At 36.7% G+C, this 17,250-nt stretch overlaps 1 protein-coding gene and 1 long non-coding RNA gene across 2 annotated transcripts; one reads left to right on the top strand and one right to left on the bottom strand.

Annotated features, from left to right (window-relative positions):
* The first annotated feature begins 11,568 nt into the window (after positions 1-11,568).
* On the top strand, positions 11,569-12,204 carry LOC140012556 (uncharacterized). The gene is made up of 2 exons (XR_011819739.1): positions 11,569-11,779; positions 11,883-12,204. It is a non-coding gene; the product is annotated as an uncharacterized lncRNA (long non-coding RNA).
* A 480-nt stretch (positions 12,205-12,684) lies between these two features.
* Positions 12,685-16,966, bottom strand: LOC113702669 (3-oxoacyl-[acyl-carrier-protein] synthase I, chloroplastic). Its single transcript, XM_027223782.2, has 8 exons — positions 16,683-16,966; positions 15,087-15,445; positions 14,579-15,010; positions 14,280-14,453; positions 14,078-14,191; positions 13,537-13,638; positions 13,382-13,448; positions 12,685-13,141 (listed from the first exon to the last, which is right to left on the bottom strand). The coding sequence occupies exons 1-8, from the start codon at positions 16,837-16,839 to the stop codon at positions 13,074-13,076; spliced, it is 1,473 nt and encodes a 490-aa protein (XP_027079583.1). The 5' UTR covers positions 16,840-16,966; the 3' UTR covers positions 12,685-13,073.
* Between the last annotated feature and the right edge of the window lie 284 nt (positions 16,967-17,250).

Genomic DNA, 17,250 nt, shown 5'->3' with positions numbered 1-17,250 from the left:
ACATAATAATTTCTCTGCGGGATGGGGGAGTGGGCTGGGTTTTGCGTTGGGCTGGGTCTGGTGTGCAGTGGTCCAGATGGATGGTACAGAGTTAATCTGACGGCTCCACGTGGAAGTGGCCCTACACGTCTGAGGTTAGTCATTGTCCATTGCATCTTTTGTCTGCTGCAAATGGACAAGTCGACCTCACACAGGACTACCCTTCCAATGACCCTACGGCGTCGTTCAGTGTCGTACTATCCCCTGACCAGGCCGCGCCTCGTGATTCATTCGCGTCTAGGCAGGTTCTACCATGTCCTTGCCGATAGGGATGTCAGTGAACCCCGACCCCGATCCCGATCCAAGCACTTTAACTTTTGAATTGCTGTTTTTTGAACTTAGCTCGTTTGGACTGCTTTTTTCTGGGAAAAAAATTAGCATTTTTCGTGACTATTTTTCTGACACAAAATTTAATCACTTTTTTTTTAAATCTTACATACATTATATTTCTAAAAAGTGTTGCCAGTCTAAAAACTCTTGAAGAGTTGCAAGCCAAACAATCCTCTTTTTGTTTTTTTTTTTGTAAGTGAGAATGCTTGAATGGGAAGAAAATTTTTTATATGTGACTCCATGAGAGTCCACAAAAAGATTACTTGGGTAGAGTGTGTTTGGATTCGAGATTATTTGGAATAACAAAAAGGAGAATTTGGAAATTGGTGCAGAGGGATGATTTTTTATTTCGATTGGAGCTGCAATAGGGTCTTGACTTTCCAGCGAGGAAGTGAAGAATATGCTACTCCAGCAAACAACTACTAGTATAACAATCGGAAAATATGTATCAATTTTCACTATCAAGTCAATATTTTAAGGTTTTCTTTTTTTTGTTTTCGTTAAGCAGTTGAATGGCCGGCCGGGCATCGAGTAAGTACATTTTTGTCCAAAAAAGGGTTAGAATTTTTCACAAGTAATTCTCAATAGTGGGATCAATACAAAGTGATTATAACCAGGGTCAATACTACAACTAGCAAACCCATGAAAAGTGTTATGACAACTAACATAAAGTTAGATGAAACTCACATTTAGTAGTAAAACTTGAATTCATGATCTTTTGCTTTAACTACTTGATCAAAATCTCATTGGCAGGTTCAAAAGATTTTTTGGATATCTAAACAAAGCATTATGATTTTGATCGTGGTTTAAGTGTATTATATATCCAACACAATGGCTAAACGATGCAGCTTAGTTTACCTTTCATTTTTCGCGAACATATTTTCTAATCATCTTTTTATTTCATATATATTAAATCGCTACAGCAATTTTTCTACAAAAAATTTAACAAAATACAATCCAAACAAGGGTCTTTGGGGGAGGGGCATTCCAAGTCAAAAATCGTGGACAATAATAATTAACTAATTATTCACTTTGTTCTGACAACGAAAGAATGTTTTATAATTATTCATGTCATAAATTTCAAAGTTGGGAAGATGAGTCCATTTTTACAGGTCGTGCAATTTCTTGGATGGTACCCGGGATTTTTCTGTTGAAGGCATTATTAACATTAAAAAAAAAAAAAAAAAAGTATACCAATGCATACATAATTTGACCGGTTCTTCTTTGTCTAAATTCAAATGGGATCGAGCTTCATGAGGGCTTTATCTAGGTTTATAAATTCCAGAAAATCTAGCGAAGATTTATGTTGCATCACTAAAAGCAGTTGTCGGTCCCTTCAAGAAAATTAGAAAAGATCAGCCGGTAATGCGAAGTACTTGCAGATCCTCTAGAAGCGAAAGTATAACAGGATGAGGCCAATTTTAATTAATTTGTTTAAAGAGACCTTTTGCTCGTCCAATAGAATTTGTGCTCATCATTTCCTAATAGGGCAAACAATGAGGGCGAAGTAACAATCTGTCTTATACTTCATTGTGTTTGCGACCATGTAAATGCAGTCTATTTGTTTTTATTTTCTTTAAATTGATCTTTCTTATGACAAATACAAGGATGCATACTATGCATGACAGTAGATGTACATATCTACCTAAACCGTGCGACAAGAGATGTGGGCTTGTTTGGATTGCATTGTTTGTGGAATAATTTTTTAAGGTTTTTGTGAGAATATTTTTTTTAAAAATTTTTAATTATTTTTTAACTCACATATATCACATCTTACAAAAAAATACTTCGGTATTTTTTTTTAATATCTGAAAGCTCCCCAAAAATGCAAATTCAAACAGGTTTTTAGCCTCCTTATCTAAATCAAAAAACAATTTGTCGTCCTTTTTGCACCACAAAATTATAAATAAGATTTCTCGGCCGAGAGCTAAAACTATGCTTTTGAGTTTATGCAAGAAAAGCTCAGGCTATTTGTACATATTTTAAAAACTCAATTCGTTAATGAACGGTTTGATGCGTACTAAGCTGACATTTTTCATGTTGCATGATACTGTTTGAAAGATCTGCTACATTTCCATGCAAAGAAAGAAAACCTGAACCAGGTTGAAGGGCTTGATTAGGATCTCTTTTCGTTTTTCACGTATGAAACCTTCCAAAGAAGTAATACTCTGGCTTCTCGCTTCCCTTTATCCAAGCTATGCCTCAATATTCTTTGTATGATAAGCAAAATAATCGCGTCATTTATGACCTCTTCCTCCATTATATGCATCAAATAACCATGGCATATATTTCTTGTTCCGCAAGTACTAATAGAATTGTAAATGGATGATGACAAAATCAAGTTAATTTTTTTTTCTCCTAACAGGAAAGGGATGAAGTTTAAGAAATAGGGAGGAAGAAGAGGGATCAAAATTCAAGATCTCTAAAACCTTGAAGTTTCAACATCTGAATCAAGGGATTATAGTTCAAAATCTATAAATTATGAAATTTCAACCTCAACCATTGGACTAAGTGATGACATCTTCAGTGATGACGGGTTTGTTTGGATTGACCTTTATTTCCCCAAATATGTTTGCTTATATCATCATTACAATTTTCAATACACCTTTTTATCTTCCCAATTACCTTTTTATCTCACATACATCACATCATAAAAAATGCTACAGTAAAAATATCTCAAATAACTTACAATCCAAACAGAGCAAAATCAAATCTCATTAATACTATTGGACTGAGTGCAGCAAACTAGTCAAAGGGTCCTCTAATTGAAAATTCTGATAGAATATATATGTGTGTGTATATATATATATGCATGTATATATTTGCACAAGTAAATGGTCAAGAAAAAATTAATGCACAAGATCTTCAGTGATGACAAAATCAAATCTCATTAATACTATTGGACTGAGTGCAGCAAACTAGTCAAAGGGTCCTCTAATTGAAAATTCTGATAGAATATATATGTGTGTATAAATATGCATGTATATATTTGCATAAGTAAATGGTCAAGAAAAAATTAGTGCACAACTAGGAATGATGTATATGTTTATAGATGCTGTGTGCAACATCAAATGTAGTTTGTGCATGTTGTAGAATATATGGCATATTACGATTTCCGGGCTTGTAGATGGAGTAATATATTTGGCCAAATATTACTACCACGTACGATGACTTGGTTGCCCCTATGATAATCCTAGAGTTAGAACAGTATTTATCCCAACCAAAACAAAGGACAAATAATTTATTGCTCCAAAGGTCGGACATTTATGTGTAGGACAGTAAATGCCTAGCTCTTCAAGAAGCAACATGAATGGTGCGACATGGTCAAAGGCAATAGTCCAAGTCCTACGTTGCAGCTATAATAATAGTGATAGCTTCTCCTCGTGCTGGACTAAAATGCAGCATATAGGTATTTTGAGGACCATCCATGCATATATGTCCAGTGTGCATGATTGCGTACAACTTTTAAGTGTGCTTCCTACTTTTCCCATTCATATCTTTTTCAATTTGCATTTGGGACAGACCGAGAGCAAACCCCATCCCAACCCCCACCCCTATTCCAAAGGTGTTCCCTGAAAAGTCGAGGTTGTTGGCCTCTTAACAATAGATGTTGATGCAAGCGAAAGGAATTTGTATTTTTTAATCATCAGATCTCTAGTTTGAAACTCATGAAAATGGAAAGGATAACGTTGGTTGGTAGAGTTTCCCCGCAAATGAGCTGACCCAATTCGAATAGCATTAGTCACAGACCGTAAAACGGATACGGATACTTGTGGATTATACAAAAAAAAAAAAAGGTTGTTGGCTTCTTCCAATTAACCCCTTGAATCCCTTGTCAACAGATCTTCATCAATTAAACCATCTTCGCTTATAGATGATCTGTTTTCTTACTACGCAAAATGTGCATTTTTAGATCCTTCACTTTTTACCTGCTTTTTTCCCCCATTTTTTAAAATCCTTTTTTTTTAAAAAAAAATTTCCTTTTTTTTATTACTACCTACTAGTAATATTGGAGTTGAAGAATAACTAGTAATACTTCCTGTTAAGAATGAACGTATGGATATATTTTCATAGTATCTAAAAAAAATGGTGGTTGAGGCATTTGTAGGTCAAAGTCATTTGTAACTACTAATACTTCCTGCACCTAGCAAGGGACTAATGCTATCATTTTTTTTAATATGGATATATAAGCAAGAGACTAATTAATATGGTGCAGGAAGTCTAAGACTACTATAAGATTCTAGTCTCAGTAAATATTATAATTGCATCTCAATTTCCCAAGTGCGTAGCTAGAATAACAATTCTTGAATAACTGACTGCGACAGTTAAAAGGGGAAAAAAAAAATGACACCAAAAGTCTTCCAATATGGAATCAAAATAGGTTAACGTGAAAAAGATGCGCATCTTACAGGAGGGCTGAGCGAGCTGCTTTTTCCCGTTGATTCCACAGTAGTTAGTTGCAGCTTACAGGAGAAAGTTTTAGTCTCTTTAATTAATTTGATTCTTTACCTTTAAATTAACAAATATTATTTTATCCATAAAAGAGGAAGAAAATAATTAATTACAGTAAACTATTCAATGACGGGTACTTTTGCATCTTTTACTCATCAAGCAACTCTTTGTACCCTACAAAGGTCATAAACCAAGATACCCTTCCGCACCCAACACAGAACCAGCAAGTTGCAATTTCATATCCGTATCAGGCCCAGTTGGCTAGAGACAACACATACACGTAATCAGACTAAGGTTTGAAGAATTTTCAATACAATTAGCAGACAACTTCTTTTTTTTTTGTCGACGGAGTGGGTGTCCGGGTCAAGTCCGTAAAGGCGGCCCGACTAATCCCACTCCGGCCCGGCCTAGCGCCCCAACCAGACCTAGCACGTTAGATGCACGGAAAAATCGATGTTGCTGCGGAGGTTCGACCCCAGGACCTGACGGTCCCGAGAAAGAGGCGTCAACCACCAGCCCATTCACGTGGGAGCAAGCAGACAACTTCGACATAGTACGTATTGCACATGTTTTTATTGATTTTTCAACTCCTGCCGATATAAATTACACAGGTCATTATTTGATCCTTTGTGTAACTTCATGATCTACGTATCGATGTCGGAAAGGTTTCTTTTTTTTTTAAAAAAAATCAAGATTGAGACGAAAGAATTAAAAGTTTTAGATTCAAATTCCTTTCTAACTCCTCCTCGTTGTCCCTTAAATCTCACCATTATTCTGCTAAAAAAATTCAAAAAAAAAAAAAGACTTATAGTATATCGGCCTTGGTGTGCTCTAGCAAGAAGTTTCGAAGAAATTGCGACGAGGCTAAATTGGAGTTTTTATCTGAGTGATGTAACTTCATCCGTCCATGATGTTAATAATGCTCACCAGCGTAGACCAAATCCTTACCATTTTTTTTTCCATCGAGTAATTTCTTTATCCTTTTAATTTCTTCATGATCTTTTGCTTTTGATAGGACCATCGGCATATGTACGGTGGAATTAATTTCATAATAACTAACTGTGATAAGAGTCCCAGATTAGTTGTATAAGCCTTTAGTTTGGAGCTTTATTTACTATATATTATTATAGAAAAACGCGGGCGAACATAAGGACAAGCCAATGACATCGAGGCTTTGTGTGCGCTTGTCTGTCCCGGAGCATTATCAGGCAATAAGGTAGATTTGTTATGCCTTGCTTTATCAGCCGACATCTGTCCAATTGTACTCGAATTTTTTGCTTTTTCCGTAAGAATAATAATAATTAATGCTAGTCGTTAGTGACCTTATTGCCCCTTAAAAAAAAAGAAAGTTGGATGTCCTAAGCTGATAATTGATAATAAAATCCCAAATGTGGCTTTCTGTTAGGGGTGGAAAATATATTATTGTTTGTTCGACTTCGCCATGGTCTGCAACATTTTCCCGTTAAAAAGGGGCTGCTTTTTAGTCCGTGATTAGCCCGGAAAACATTGGGAGTATAATCAACGTCAGTAGTAGTATATGGTGAAATGATGAACGATGTGATTTGAGATGTTCAAGAGGGGATGATTTACAACTTTAGTAGGGACAGGACACACAGGAAGATGGCTATTTTTTGTTTTCTTGACAAATCAACAGATTGGGTGATGAGAAAGTGAGAGAAAAGATGATTAGTGGCAGGACTCAAATGCTTTTGACTGCACACTCCATGTGGAGACCAATTGGTTGGGTGTTCCTTTGGCTGTAGCCCTAGCCAACAATGGTTGATGCCAAATATATACACACATATATATACATACAGAACTAATCTTTTATGCATTACTGATAATGTATACGCTTTTATCATTGAATGCATGACATATACACTTTTGCACTCTCTTCTTGAACTGCTTTTTACCTGTAGGTACGTCATGGCGCCCACAAAATCATATACATGGTTAGTGGTAGTTTAATTCAGGTAATTCCTAGTATTGCGGCATAAAACAAGTAATTCGATTCCATGTATCCTAGCTGTAAAAGTACAATAGAAAAGCCATGTAGATTTAATTTCAAAATTCGTTTAAGCTTACAATAAAGTATCATTTTCGGAGCATAGAATGGGATGAGTGCATGAGTAGAATTTTAAACTGGAATGAATGCATGTGAGGACGATCATGGACAAAAAGGATGTTTAAAGATGGGAGTGGCTTGGATTGAATGGCCCCTTTTCTTAATTGTTTCCATACCATGTATAAGCAAATGTCATCTGGTTTAAGCTAAGCTTTTAGAGGGATGTAAGAATGGGAGAGAGTGATGAGAGGCTTCAAAGTTTAGTGGGATTTTGGTCCCCCCCCCCTGTTCCACAAATCCTCAAAACTCTTTTGACCTGGGTAAGCATGTCCATGAAACTTGATCTCGACTGGAGCTTCATTTTAATTTCCTTAGGTTTTGCTTCTTCCGCTGTGGTGTGCACTTCACAATAAGGGGGCGGGCAAAACAAGACAAATCCTTACTGTAGGTAATGGCAAGATATAATAATGCAAGTGATACAGAATGTTTGGTTGGCAGAAAATCAAAGTTAGCTCGAGGAACAAACTGCTAATCTCAATGATTAAAGCTGGAGCAGCAAAAGACATTAGAATGTCGACATTAATAGCTTAGGTAGCTTGTTTCAATTGTGCTCTTTTTATGTAGCAAACACCGCTGATACGGATTTATGCATAAGTATTAGTGAATATGCAGTAGGCATACTGATGGATGATGAGAGAATCTATATCTATTCTTAAGTGTCACGGTACGCTTATGTAAAGATATTTGAGCCGATATTTCACAGTTTTGACTCATTAATAAAAATTCCTATAGTTTCGGGAAACAAAAAAGAAAAAGATACAGAATGTTTGGTTGGCACTTTTTCCAAGTGCGTGTTTCCGAGAAATGGGGCAGGTTCGGGCCAATGCCATTATTGTACTTCGTTGAAAATTTAGTATACATTTATGCAAATTTTGTAATTATACTTTGAATCAGTGTACATGAATAAACTCTATATCTATACAGTAAACTTTGCGTGAATTTGTACTAAGTTATGTAAGAAGTATAACAACTGCATAAATACATGAAAATTCCAACCGTATCTGCCTCTGATATTCGATGTTTTTGCTCCTCAACCTCGATTTAATGCAGTTTGTAAAGCATTTCCCGTAATTGTGCTGTAGAACGAGTTTGTTTGTTTTTTCTCGTTTCTTTTCCTTCTAACATCGCAGCTTCAGAAGATCATGCATTCACATTTGAGAAATGAGAAACATCAGTTACTTGCAGATCCTTGGCCACATGTTTGTAAATGAAAATATAGCCCTCACTTAATAAAATACGGCCTATGGATGAAATACTTCAGGATTCATTTAATCCTATCACGTCATGGGCTGGTCGTTAGGTTTATCTTACTTACATAGAAATAGGTGGGGCAAATGAATTACTTATAACGGAACAAAGGTATTTGTTATTATACCCCATAAGAGTTTTGCAGTCTGCAGAAGCACTCCCGGTTACTGAGCCATCCAGATTAAGATATGCAGGATAGTCGAATGAATAATGACTCTAAACTGTGTTGAGGATAATAATCCACCGAGGACAAAAGGGCACGCTACTCTACAGTCCAACGAAATTTTGGATCCACTTACCCAATCCAAGCTGGATTTCCTGCAGTTTCACTGTGCCACTGTGATGTGCAAACAGGAGATAGGTGAATCTGGTCACTCTACAAAGAGCTTACAGGTTAATCTGAACCATTAACGAGACAAATTAAGTCAAGAAACCATCTTTCCATCATGTTATTGGTTGATCCAAAAATCAAGTCCATGATGAGCCTAGTGCGCTATATTAGGTCCGAGGCACAGTAGAAAAGGACAATGCACTTGGATCTTGTGCTTTCTGGTGATCTTTGATGTTTTAGAGTGATTGGAGATTACCATTTTCCTATGCGTTTTAGAGTATTTAAAACTTCTGTTGACCTTCTTAGGACCAATGGTATTCAGATTATCCATTTTAGCCATATCTTTTTGTATCCTTTTCCCCTAGGACAGCAATGCTTTTCTTGGTTACTATTATTAGTAATTGTGGATTAGGACAACCAAAATTTGGGACCATGTGGAGTCTTTATTGGTCGGACGCTAGCTGATGAATTCAGAATCATACAGCATCATAGATTAGATTTAATCATAATGCTTGTACGTCCTGCATTATTTCTTGTATTGGGATTGAGGCTTTCCAGCATACAACTGCATCACTTGCCAAAATAGTGATAAGCGGTGCCTAACCGATTATATTTGCTTTAGCTTTTCTAATTTCCTTCTGATAAGGTATAGCATCCCTTCGCATGTGTCGAAAACTTTTCACAAATCATCAGCCAAGGCTTCATTTGTCTCTTTAGGGAGGGAAGAAAAAGGGCTATAACATTTGCAGGAGAGAAGAGAAAATGAAAAGGATTATATTAGTAATCCAAGTAATGTCTATGTTGCATTTGTGTTTTGCTATATTGGTGCTTATCTAGCAGATGGTCGGATTCATATTTTTGGGCAGCCTAATTGGTTAACGGCAAAATTAACGCAGTCTCTAGTTTTCTTGATCAAATACCTATATATTCCTTCCGGAACAGTTGGAAGCAAGCAGCCTTCCCATTTCCCAAAGAGAAGCTGTCCCGTTTGATTGAGTTTGAAATTAAATGGCTGTGGAGCCTTGGATGCTATGAGATTTAATTTAAGCATCGGAAAGAAACCAAGAACGGATCTTGGCTGCCAGAGGCATATCCCAGGAGTGTGCAGATTCAGCGCCAAAACCTATTCCACCAAGACTAAGACCGCTAATACTTTCTCTGGTTGTTCAATGAATTTTACAATTTTGGGACTGGACAATTGATAGAGGGGCAAACCGTTAACTCGGGCTTTTGCCTAATGATCATTACTGCGTACAGTTCCTTCGCATAGGACCGTAATGAACATTTTGGGGCATAAAAGTTCAGATTGTGAAAATCAGCCAAACCGACTGCTTGAATCTGACCACTACCAGCTGAAGTATCCATAGGACCGTAATGAACCCACCTTAGTGGTTCACAAACTTTGATATCAGCAGAAAGTTTGTGTTTAATTCAATTAGAAAATATAAAAATTGCTACAAATACTTGTTTTGCATTCACTTTACTCCTAAAGTGAGCAACTTCTCATCAAACTCATTATTGGGATTTGCTTTCCTAACTAGCAACTTGCCATATATAGTTGGCATGCAAAACCCTTGATCTAAGGTTGGCGATACTGTCAGAGCTATAATTTTTTTTGTCAGAGCAGTCCTTATCCAAATATCAATATTACCCTCAACTGGTCAACCTCATATATTTCGATTCATTTTGTTGGAACTTATTATCCACTAATTACTCTTTATCTTCCTCCATCTCATTAAAGCAATGATATTTTTAGCTCTCTCTCACTTCCCCTCCTATACTCCTTCTAGTCTCTTTGCTTCTCTCCCATTTTACAATTTCTTTTCATTTTTTTGAGACCTTTGCAATATGTGGTTCAATTTTTTTTTTGGCAACCATTACATTACCGTAGATTTTTATCAATTTGTTTCCATCTCTTTCTAGGTTCCACGTGCTTCTTATTATAAGTGCTTTACCTATTCTTGAATGGTTTCATCATATTTGGTTGAACCTTAAACCTTCATGGTGCAATGGCTAGTTTAGTGAACAAACTCTTGTTCGTTGACAAGAAAAGAAGGGGTTTTTAGGCCATATCTAATACTCCATACCAGAGTTTTTTTTTTTTTTTTTTTTTTTTGCATATTATAAAATTAGAACCTCAATGTCTACAATTTTTTTTTTTTTTTACTTTTACATTCGTGTGTTTTATTAAAGACTGTGAGAAAATTGTGTGATTACTATTGTAATGTCATTGGAACTCAATCCTCTGGTATACCCAACAGGTTTTATTTCTTTGAATTTTCTTATTTATTGTGCCCGTATACAGTTAATCTTCTTACACACTTTATAATCTTTTCCACTTTTCTACTTTATTGTATAAACTTTGACTTCAACATGTGTTCATATTTTCTAATAATTAGATTAAAGTAATTTAAAATTGCATTATGTTCTATATTTGAAGGAAAAGTGTGTCTACAATTTTTTGGATTATTTTCATTTTAGATTATTAGTCATTTGTGTTAAATCACGTTGTATTTGTGAAAAATAACTTTTGAAAAGAAAAAATAAGAGCACTTTAAAGCGAAAAAATTACAATACAAGCAAAGATTATGGTAAAAAAACTCAAAACCAAATTAGAGAATTATGAAAATAATGGATAAATAAATTAAAAAAAGAGACGAAGAAGGCAAATCAGTAAATTAATTAGAAAGAGAAGAAAAGAATACTTAGTGGATGATGGGTCCGAACAAAGTAAATAGGAATACATGAGGTTGATCAGTTGATGGTAATATTGATATTTAGATAAGACTTGCTGTGGCAAAAGGATTAGTGCTTTGGCGCTGTCGCCAGTTGATCTAAACATGTTGCATTGCCTTCCATATATATACTTGTGATAATTGAACCTCCCTACTTGCGGTAAAAATTTAGTTAGGGGGTCCTAGCATGTTCCTAGACAAGAAAAGAAAGCAGGGAATGACGAAAGACATGACGTTAAACCACATTTGGCATCTTGTATTAGTACATTTTTAATCACTTAACCTTCATAGTTAAAGCTGTGGTCCACTTTGCTACCCAAGGTAGTAATGCCAAATTAGTGATAAAAAAAAAAATCAAGAAGTCATTATCTTGTGAAGCCAGAAAATGAAGACCGCTTCACTCACGAAGGTTTGCCTTTCGCTTCACTCACAAGATCCTAGCTCCATTTGAGGCCCTAGGAAATTTCCATGGCCAATTTAGCGAGTGATCCTGCTCGGTCCGATTGGTTTGCAAAAGCGGTAAAACCTTTTGAAAGCTTGAAAAAAAGATTTATTCTTGTTTAATTTTTTTTTCCATCTTTTTGCTGATATAACTTGAAATGTATAAACCTATTTTGACTAGGTTTGACAGATCCATTGACCATCAAGATTAGCAATAATCAAGCCCAGATGTTGTGCTGATTTTCGATCAGACTGACTTTTTTTTTCAATCCTGTTCGAGTTTAACAACGTTAACTATATCAAATGAAGGAAAGACTCCAGGCTTCCGTTGCTTACGGATAGTTGATATCCAAAAACAACAATCTTGCTATGTCAGCAACTCTGTCCTTTAGCTAGAGGTTGAATGGACTTGCACAATGAGATTGCGCGTCATTAATCTTACCAAATTCAATTATACTCTGTGTTCATACTTCTGTTTGATTTAAAGAAATGCTTGATGACAAGGTTTTGTAGCATTAATAATGCAAAGGGATGCTGATGTCCCGACCACCTTGAATAAGTCATCAGTTTCTTCGAAAAAAAATAAAAAAATCGTCAGTTTTTTTTGTTCAGTGCAAATCCTCAAATTATCGGTCAGACCTCTTGGCTACAGCATCCCTTCAAGAATGATACAAATGAGGAATCTCAAGCTCAGAAATCTCTCGTCTGCAGCCAATAAAATTATCCAAGATTATAAATAGCCGTTTTTTATTGACATTTGTTGTCTTGTTTGGATTTTATACCTTGTCCCTATGGCTGCTGCATCTTGGGTTTGGATTCTTGTTGAATATGGTATAGATTTTTGGTGAATCATGTTAGTTTGAGATTTTCATCCTGTATCGGCCGACCCTTTGATTATTTGACATGGAATTAGTTCCATGTTCTGTTAAAATCGCTTCCGCTGCCATGTTAAAAGAATCAATGCAACAAAACAAGTAGCGAAGTATTGTGAAGTTCAATCCATTCCATCATTCTGGGCCAACATTAAAAATTAAGCTCCAATAAATATTACTCCTCTAACTAATGGAACTTATCTCTCAAAAGTCTCAGGTGGTTTATGTTTCATGTTCCTGGTTAACGGTTGATCTGTATAACTGCTTCAAAACTTTTATTCTTCAATCGACAACTAATTTGAACTTATTGACCACATGATCCTACAACAGCAAAATTGAAAGGCACAATGGTGTAATCAAAACTGATTGGGGCAGACGTAAGGCCGATGAGTTGGAGATCTCAACGTTTGTCCAGACAATTGCAGTCTTGAATCAAAAAGACTCCCAGCAAAAAAAAAAAAATGTTAACAGGAACAGGTCGTAGTTTTCCTCGAACTTAATCAGGGCTTGAAGGGTGCAAAAACGACCACCGAGTTGTGCCCGCCAAAGCCAAATGAGTTAGAGATAGCTGCATTAAAAGAAAAAACAAAAAAGAATTCAGGGGAATCTGATGCTGCATTTTGTTCTTTACTCATGCTGCTGCTTCAGGAGCTATATTACTTTTTACATGACGTCAGTCTAGTGTTTTAGCACAAATGGAACATACTCAGATGGAACATACTGCCGTCAAACTTTCAATGACATACGTTTCATCCGTACAGAGTAATCATGCAAGAGGGAAAGAAGGAAGCAAGACAGGATTACATACCAACATTAACTTCGTGCTGCTTCTTCACATTTGGGACAGTGTCAATGGTAACCTCAGGCTCCAAGTTCTGGACATTGAAAGTGCAGGAAGAAGTAATTAGTTCAATCCACCCCCTACTGCGTGTGCCCTCCAGAAAAGTACAGTTGATATCTTACATATTGGTTAATCGTAGGATGTAGCCAGCCAGTGGTGATTGCTTTAATGGTTGCTATGGCCTCAAGACCGCCAGCTGCTCCAAGGCCGTGCCCAATCATTGACTGGAAAAGGAAAGGTTGTGTGATATGTTCAGCAACAATGGTGTCTCAATCTTTCTCCACATATGTATTAAGACATTACCAATGTGGCATGTCATTTCATTCAGCATGTCAAAATGTTTCAATGAGTGTGAGCGAACTCTGAAAATGCAGATCACTTGGTTACTGAATCAGTGCATGCATATAACAGTTGTTTCACTGAAAGGCAAATTCTACATTTTGTATGAGCAGAATGAGAATAGCTCATTTTCTCTCCGCCTGCTAACAAGTTTTGTATGTGTTTGATATGTCGATTCAGGTAGATTTCCTGATGGTGGACTCAGTCGCTTAGGTAAAATCAAACTACTGTGTGTTGAGCTTGTGAAGAAGAATACTGCATGCATGCTTGCGTTTACACTAATACGGTGATTGTAAACAAGGTGTAATTATGTTTATTTGTCACCTTGGTTCCATTCATCTTCATCTCAGAAGTATCCTTGAAGACCTTCTTGATGGCATTAACCTCTGCCAAATCTCCAGCCAGGGTCGATGTTGCATGAGCATTCACATAATTCACCTGTTGTCACTTTGTTAATCCTTACACCAAGTTTAGACTGCTGTCACTCATAAGCTTGTCTTGATGACAAATCTACAATCAAAATTACCTCTTCTGGAGAAACTCCAGCATCTTCCAAGCTCTTGGTTATGCAAGATGAAACTCCAAGTCCATCTGAACGTGGATCAGTCATATGATGAGCATCGCAAGTAATTGCGCCCCCGAGGTACTCAGCAATGATATTGGCCCCTCTTTTTTGAGCATTTTCCAAACTTTCCATAATCTGTCGGGTTTCATTCAAATCAAGATTGAAAGGTTTTGGGTTTATACGATTACTACTCGAGGAATTTCTAATGCAGTAAGAACCAACTTTCACAACTGGCTAAGCAGAAATGAAATTATGTATACCAGCACACCAGAGCCTTCACCGATGACAAATCCATCACGATCTTTATCCCATGGCCTTGAAGCCTTTTCAGGTTCATCATTTCTTTGAGATAAGGCACGACATGCAATAAAACCACCAACACCAGTTGCCATTACTGCTGCTTCTGTCCCGCCAGCAACCATGATATCTGCTTCACCCCTTCGTATATGATTTGCTGCTGCATAAAAGCAATAATTGGCGGTTGCACAGGCTGTTGAAATAGAGTAATTTGGACCCATCAAGCAAGTATCTATAGCCAATAATGCTGAACCCATGTTGGTAATGGAGTAGGGAATGAAAAATGGAGTGATTTTCTTATATCCCTTTTGAATTAAAGCTTCAACACCATTACTGAAAGCTGTTAAGCCACCCATGCCAGACCCAACCAAAACTCCAATTCTTGATCTGTCCATCTGCAATTACAGAAGCATTCGTTAATGAATTTGATCATAGGATACCGTTTCTACTTTTGGTGAGAATTAGACTCACAGTTTCAAGGACTTCTTGGCCAAGGCTTGCATCATCAAGAGCCCTCCTTCCAGCAACTAAACAATACCTCCAGCAGTCATCCAGTCGGCGATCATTCTTCCCATCAATGTAGCCTTTGGAAGAGAAATCCCTGATCTGACCCGCAAAACGAACAGAGTAATTTGAGGCGTCAAACCTGTCTATTAAACTGATTCCACTCTCTCCTTCTAGAAGTTTACTATAGAAGGTATCATTGTCACTTCCAAATACTGAAACAAGGCCCATTCCTGTTATGACAATTCTTTTCTTTGGATCTGTTTCTCGCTTGGGAGCTGAAACAGTGGGAGAAGCCATTGCCCTAATTCCTCTGCATTTTGATGCTGAGGATTACCAAGTCAATCAGAACTAAATTGGGAAACCTGAGATTAATTACAACTCACAAGCAATCAATCATTTATTGGCAGCATTTATAGCGAGATAATACCCTATATTACTATGAAGTATCCTGACTAATTTAGCTTGAACGAGTGACCATAATTAGCATTGGTCTTTTGTACACAATCTTTTCTTCAATTCTCCAAACTAAGAAGAGTAAATGTACTCTTTCCTTCGAAGGCAAGAAACTCAGGAACAGATGATGGAATACCACAAGGCACTGAAAGTTAATTTCCAAAAAATGAAAGAAGATGGAACACCAACAATATTGAAACTCAGTTTCCAAAAAAACGAGAGGCCACGGCAAACCAAAAAACCAAAGATGCAGGATATTGCATTGATTTTCTGATCATCAGCTAATCTTGAAAATTTCAAAAAAGTAAGTGTGGTGTCCACTTTGATTGGACGAGGGGCAGTAACTAGGATCCACACACAATCATTTCTTCAATATTCTAAAATTAAGAAAGAGTAAATGTGCTCAATTCCACAAGATACTAGCAGTGAGAGGCCAAGGCAAACGAAAGATGAATGATATTGCATTGATTTTCTGATCATCCTTATTTCTGAAATTTTTTTACAAAATCCTATGAATGGTCATTTGCTTATTGTTACACCGTAAAGCAAAGATACTCAACAGTGGGATAAAGTATAAACACAAAATCACAAGCACATGCTCCAAAAGACCCATTAAAGCCATGATTTATGCATCGACCACGTTGTTTCTACTCAAACAGCAGCAATTCAGCGAAAATGGAAAGTGGAAACGATGTGTGTGAAGAACAAAATTGTAAAGTTTAGTTGTACTTATTGTTCATGATAAGACACAAACTGGAACCATCAGAGTAGGGCCTGTTAAACCTCTAATAATTAACCCACGTGATCTTCTGGAATCTCAATTTTTAGGCCTGCAATAGCCTCGCTCATTAAAGCTGCTTGGCAATGTACTTGAAGGCCCTGTTTTTTCAATCATATTTAAACTTCACTTGGAAGTCAAATTACAACCTTCTTGATCTCATGTTTCTTTAACTCGAGACACAACATCAGGAAACATTGGAAATTCCTCTTGTATAGCAATAACTCTTACGTGAAGAGGATCAGAAGAAACTAAAGAATTCAGATACCAGTGTAGCAGTTATTGCATTAAGATTGATACCAAAGGAGTAGTAAGAATTATGAGCATACCTGATCTAGAAATGAACCCTTTTGGTTTGCTTGAATCCAGCTTGAAACTGTCGACTGTTCTAAGCCCACTGTACTGACAAAACGATGAGCCATTTCTTCCGGATTCTGAATTCTTCAATATCGAACTAGAAGAAAATGTACCAGCAATGCTAGCCATTTTTCAATTCATAAGTTCACTCACACGGAAAAACTCGCACTTCCCCTTTTTCACCAAATGTGGTATTGATAGTTATATAGCACGTACGAGAGAAAGAGCCAATGCACAGCTGAGGAAGAAAAATGCGGAAGGAGTTAACAAAGCCATGTTTGGAGCAAAATTTGGTTGCTCTTTCCGCCTAACTGTTGCTAAGACTTAATTAGGAGACAAAACATGGCGATGACTGCCAGACACTTGATTTCAACAAGCAAACTGTTACCTAATACTTACCAACACAGAGGCATGTTGGCTACCTAAACATTCACTTGCATTCGTGCATCATTTGTGTGGGTTATTATGTGTATCTGATTATGGTTGTTAGTTCAGATGGATATAATTTTTTTTTTTATATACTTTTCAATAATTCTTTCT

The sequence above is a fragment of the Coffea arabica genome, chromosome 8e (assembly GCF_036785885.1).
Source record: "Coffea arabica cultivar ET-39 chromosome 8e, Coffea Arabica ET-39 HiFi, whole genome shotgun sequence".
NCBI lineage: Eukaryota > Viridiplantae > Streptophyta > Magnoliopsida > Gentianales > Rubiaceae > Coffea > Coffea arabica.
Note: the sequence above shows the minus strand (reverse complement) of the source record. Positions and strands in the feature narration are given on the sequence as shown.

Coding starts and splice junctions, on each gene's coding strand:
- LOC113702669 (XM_027223782.2), bottom strand. CDS start 16,839: ATGGCTAGCATTGCTGGTACATTTTCTTCTAGTTCGATATTGAAGAAT. Junction 15,011..15,086: donor GCCAAGAAGTCCTTGAAACT/GTGAGTCTAATT, acceptor CTGTAATTGCAG/ATGGACAGATCAAGAATTGG. Junction 13,639..14,077: donor TGAAGATGAATGGAACCAAG/GTGACAAATAAA, acceptor TTCCTTTTCCAG/TCAATGATTGGGCACGGCCT.